The sequence below is a fragment of the Aphanomyces invadans genome (assembly GCF_000520115.1).
Source record: "Aphanomyces invadans strain NJM9701 unplaced genomic scaffold supercont1.58, whole genome shotgun sequence".
Lineage (NCBI taxonomy): Eukaryota > Oomycota > Saprolegniomycetes > Saprolegniales > Verrucalvaceae > Aphanomyces > Aphanomyces invadans.
This window is the reverse complement of record NW_008580203.1, coordinates 211551-215447: the sequence shown is the minus strand read 5'-3', so window position 1 is coordinate 215447 and position 3897 is coordinate 211551. Positions and strand designations below refer to the sequence as shown.

Below are 3897 nucleotides of genomic sequence, written 5' to 3'. Positions count from 1 at the left end.
GACGGAAAGCTGCCTTCACCGTCTTGCTTGACGACGAACCTCCCGACCGCGGTTTGGAGCGACGTGCTTGCGGCAATAGGAACGAAACTAGACAAGTTTCCGTCACCAGACGGTGGTGGCGCCACCAGTTGCGACACGAGCGTCACTCGCGTCACTTCGACAAGCATGTCTTGACCGTCGTAACTCATCACGTAGCAGTCGCCGCCGCCGCGTTGACTGATTGTGCTCTGGCTTTGGTATTCGGGGCGTTTGCGGAATAGCGGGTAGACCGACCCTCCCGTGAACTTTCCTAGGTTCTGAGTCATGGAAATGTTCGGACGGGATGCATGTACTGGATGGCGCATCGCCGAGCCGACAGAGCCAAAGTGTAATGCGATGCTTGAAGTCGTTGTACTCGACCCCGCTCTCCATCGAATGCCCCGGCGGCTAACGATAGCGACGAGTTTACTCCTGCAATCTCAAGGATGAGTCAAGAACACCTCGATGGACTTGAGCGCTTGGCCGGATCCCAGTCGCTGGGACGACATTCGTCGGGACGATAACATCTTCGACGCGACACTGCTTACGCGGGCACGCACCGCAAAGAGATTGGTGTTGCCCGTGACGACCCCCAGCATCTTTCGCAGGACGGGTACGATAAACGGCAGCAAAGCGCATGAAACCATGTACACGCTCATGGCAAGCGACGAATCCATCGATGGAGTACACTGGCTAGTTGCATCGCATGCACGCACAACGGAAAAGATCGACGTGAAAGAGTCAATCAATGGCGCATTGTGCGACAGCACGGCCACAACGCCGCCTCCACCAACCAGCGATAGAAGCGCCAACAACGTCGTGTTGGCAGGGGCCGGGAGCCACTGCATGTAGCGCGGGAACCGCGACATGATCGAGTTAAGAGCCGTGAGTGCGGTGTACGCGCACCACACCGTGCGGCTCAGGTATAGCATGCCCAAGGCAAAGTGCAGAACATCCGACGTTTGCGACACTCGCAAGCAAGCCAGCCCCACGTATTCTGCGCTCATTGCTATGTCGAGGACGAACAACCAGCAAACGATGGGGTGCGACAGCACTAGGCACGTCGGCTCGCCGACAACAATCTCGTACCGCACCGCGAGCGCGTGGCCGTGCAGTGGCAAGCGCTTGAGTTGGTTGACCAAGTGCCGGACGTGGATGTAGTACGCAGTGTACGCAATGCGTGCGATCAAGACGCAGAGAAGAAGGCGCACAAGCAATTTGGCAAGGCGCCACGATGTCGGACGAATATCAACGACGTAAGCGTAATTGACGGCGGTGAGAGTGGAGTACGACGCGTTGTGCGAGGAAAACTGTTCGGGTTGCACAGCGATCCACAGCACCAACATCGATGATGGCAGGTTCAAGGTTGTCAATTCCCAAGCGTAAACCACCGAATCGTTGGAGCAGGGGCCACCGAGGATCCAGGCAGCTTTCAATTGCGGCGGAAAGAATATCGCCCCTGGCATGGCGTAGAGGACCGAGGTTGCGTTAGGAGGCGCCGAGCACGGTTGCCCAACCATCACGCACGCAACATCCACCATGTACCGAGGATGGGTTTGATATGCCACATGAGGTGTTAATGTCGTCGAGTTTGTGAGCCCAACGAGTTGCTCGAGGTAGAGTGCGAGCGCGGAAGCGTTGGTGTGTGGCTCAACGAGAGGCTGGAAGAGGTCGCTGGGACGATAGTACTCGACGGGGTGGAATGGCGACACCTCAGACAAGTATGGCTTGAGCGGCATCAGCACCAAATACACAAGGAAGATGAATGTCAGTGCGAGGGATTTGCGGTTGACCTTGACGGATGTCATGCAGTCCAATGCTTCCCCGAAAGGTGCGTTGTTTTTGTTGCGACCTCCGTGAACCGCACACAGCCATCTATTGCCACGCAGAGTTGGAAATAGCTGCCAATGGCACACACGTTTAGTTGCATCTCGTGCTTGAAGTGCGGCGTCCTGCAAAAAATCGCTTGGTGAAGCCGAAGTCGGGTTGCGAGGGCACGTGGACGCGTCCGTTTCCATGGGACTCAGCCGGACGAGCTGCGTTTTCCACGGATCGTCGAGCTCCAATACCTCTAGGTCGTTATTCATTTAACCTGCCTGATACGGAAGTAGCGCCTCGATCAACATCAAGCCAACGGACTGACCTGTCCACACAACGCGAGACAGGTTGTCGCGGTTGGTCGGTTCGGTGGCCACGCACAAGCATGGAAAGAACATGGAATCGAGAGACGCTGACCGACCATAACATCACAGCCCAAATAACTTCCTTCAGGGAATGCACCGCTTTGGTCGGTATGGCCGGCCCAGGTTGTGTCGGCGATGTCCACTTTGCTCGAGAAAACGTGACTAGCGAGGCACTCCCTTGCACAGGTGTCCACCGAGTGCGTGCGGCCTTGCCCCGGTTATCGTTGATAGCCCATATTCTATCATCACATTTCCCACAGTCTCACCAAACCCACGACATGAATCTCATATTGAAACCAAGGTGAATTCCGATCCGACATGACTCTGGGATACACGGGACATGTTCGGTGCTGCTACCGTTGTCCAGACAAGAACCTGAGCACACATGCGCGTGGCTATTGCATTTCGTCCGAACCTCACATGGATTGCGCAAGGAATATTGCGGCAGCCATCATGATGTAACTGCCATCGTGGAGTGACCGTCACGATGGACATCGAAACGTTTTGGAACCAGTTACGAAACGGCCACAATGAAGTAACACGTTGAGATCCTTGGCGGATATAAAGCTCGGGGGGGCTATGTCCATGCAGCGTCAACTCGCTCATAGCACATGCTAACGCGGCAGTGTTCGGCGAGAGAGGTAGGTGCGGCGTTCATGGCCGGGCGTTGACTGTTTGCTCCGTTGTTGCCACCCCTGGGTACTTCTAGCAGTTATAGATCAATCGTGTGACCAATATTAATACATGATGCGAAACTTTAGGACATACCACGTTTCATAACAGAACTCATGATTTATTCGGAGTTATAAACTCCTGAAAGTATCGTTTTATTCGTGCTACAATCAGGAATATATCAAATCCAACTGTGTAGAATTCCGCATACAGATTCAGAAGAAAATGCAAAAATAATTGTTTTGAACATGTGCAAAACAATAGGACACATTTGAAAATTCCCGCCCATCATCGATTTCAAGGGCTCCACGTGGCCCAAAACATTCTCTAGACGTCATTTAACAAATGACAGCCTCGGGAGCGGATCTACACAGCCGCATGGGACGCTCGTCTCAGCTCACAGAGCTCGAGCGTGGCCAAATTGATGTGTGCGTCGAGTTTGGCCTCAGCCTGAACCAGACTGCCCAGTTCGTGAAACGGAGCCGCCACGCAGTGCAAAACTACCTTGCGGACGCCATGTCGTACGGCCAACGCTTCAGAGGAGGCCGCCCTTCAAAGTTGAGCCAAATAGACGAGCGCCGAATTTTTCTTGCCATGGCAAAAGATCCCAAAAGTTGCGCAAATGTTAAGCATGACCTTGAACTCCACGTCCACCGTACGACCATATCAAGGCTAAAGAACTCGTCAAAAAAGTTCGACTACATCAAGATGAACAAAAAGCCCAAGCTCACAGAAACACACATGGAGAACCTTTGTCGATGGGCTGAAAAGCACGTAGACTTGGGGTGGCAAGGGTGGGCCGAAATTTTGTTTTCCGATGAAAAAAGTGGAACCTGGATGGCCCCGACGGCCTAAAGTACTATTGGCACTGCGTTGGGCGCAAAAAGAAGACTGTATTTAGCCGACAAAATGGTGGGGGCTCTGTGATGGTCTGGGGTGCAATCTGGGCGGACGGCAAGAGCTAGCTTGCCTTTCTCGAGGGGCGCCAGAATTCCGGCGACTACATCGATACACTGTCCAACTA

The 3897-nt window shown here is 53.7% G+C and overlaps 1 protein-coding gene across 1 annotated transcript; it reads right to left on the bottom strand.

The window, feature by feature from the left end:
* Positions 1-458: 458 nt before the first annotated feature.
* On the bottom strand, positions 459-1826 carry H310_13929 (hypothetical protein; the record flags this gene model as incomplete). Its single annotated transcript, XM_008881592.1, has 1 exon — positions 459-1826. The coding sequence occupies one exon, from the start codon at positions 1824-1826 to the stop codon at positions 459-461; it is 1368 nt and encodes a 455-aa protein (XP_008879814.1).
* Between the last annotated feature and the right edge of the window lie 2071 nt (positions 1827-3897).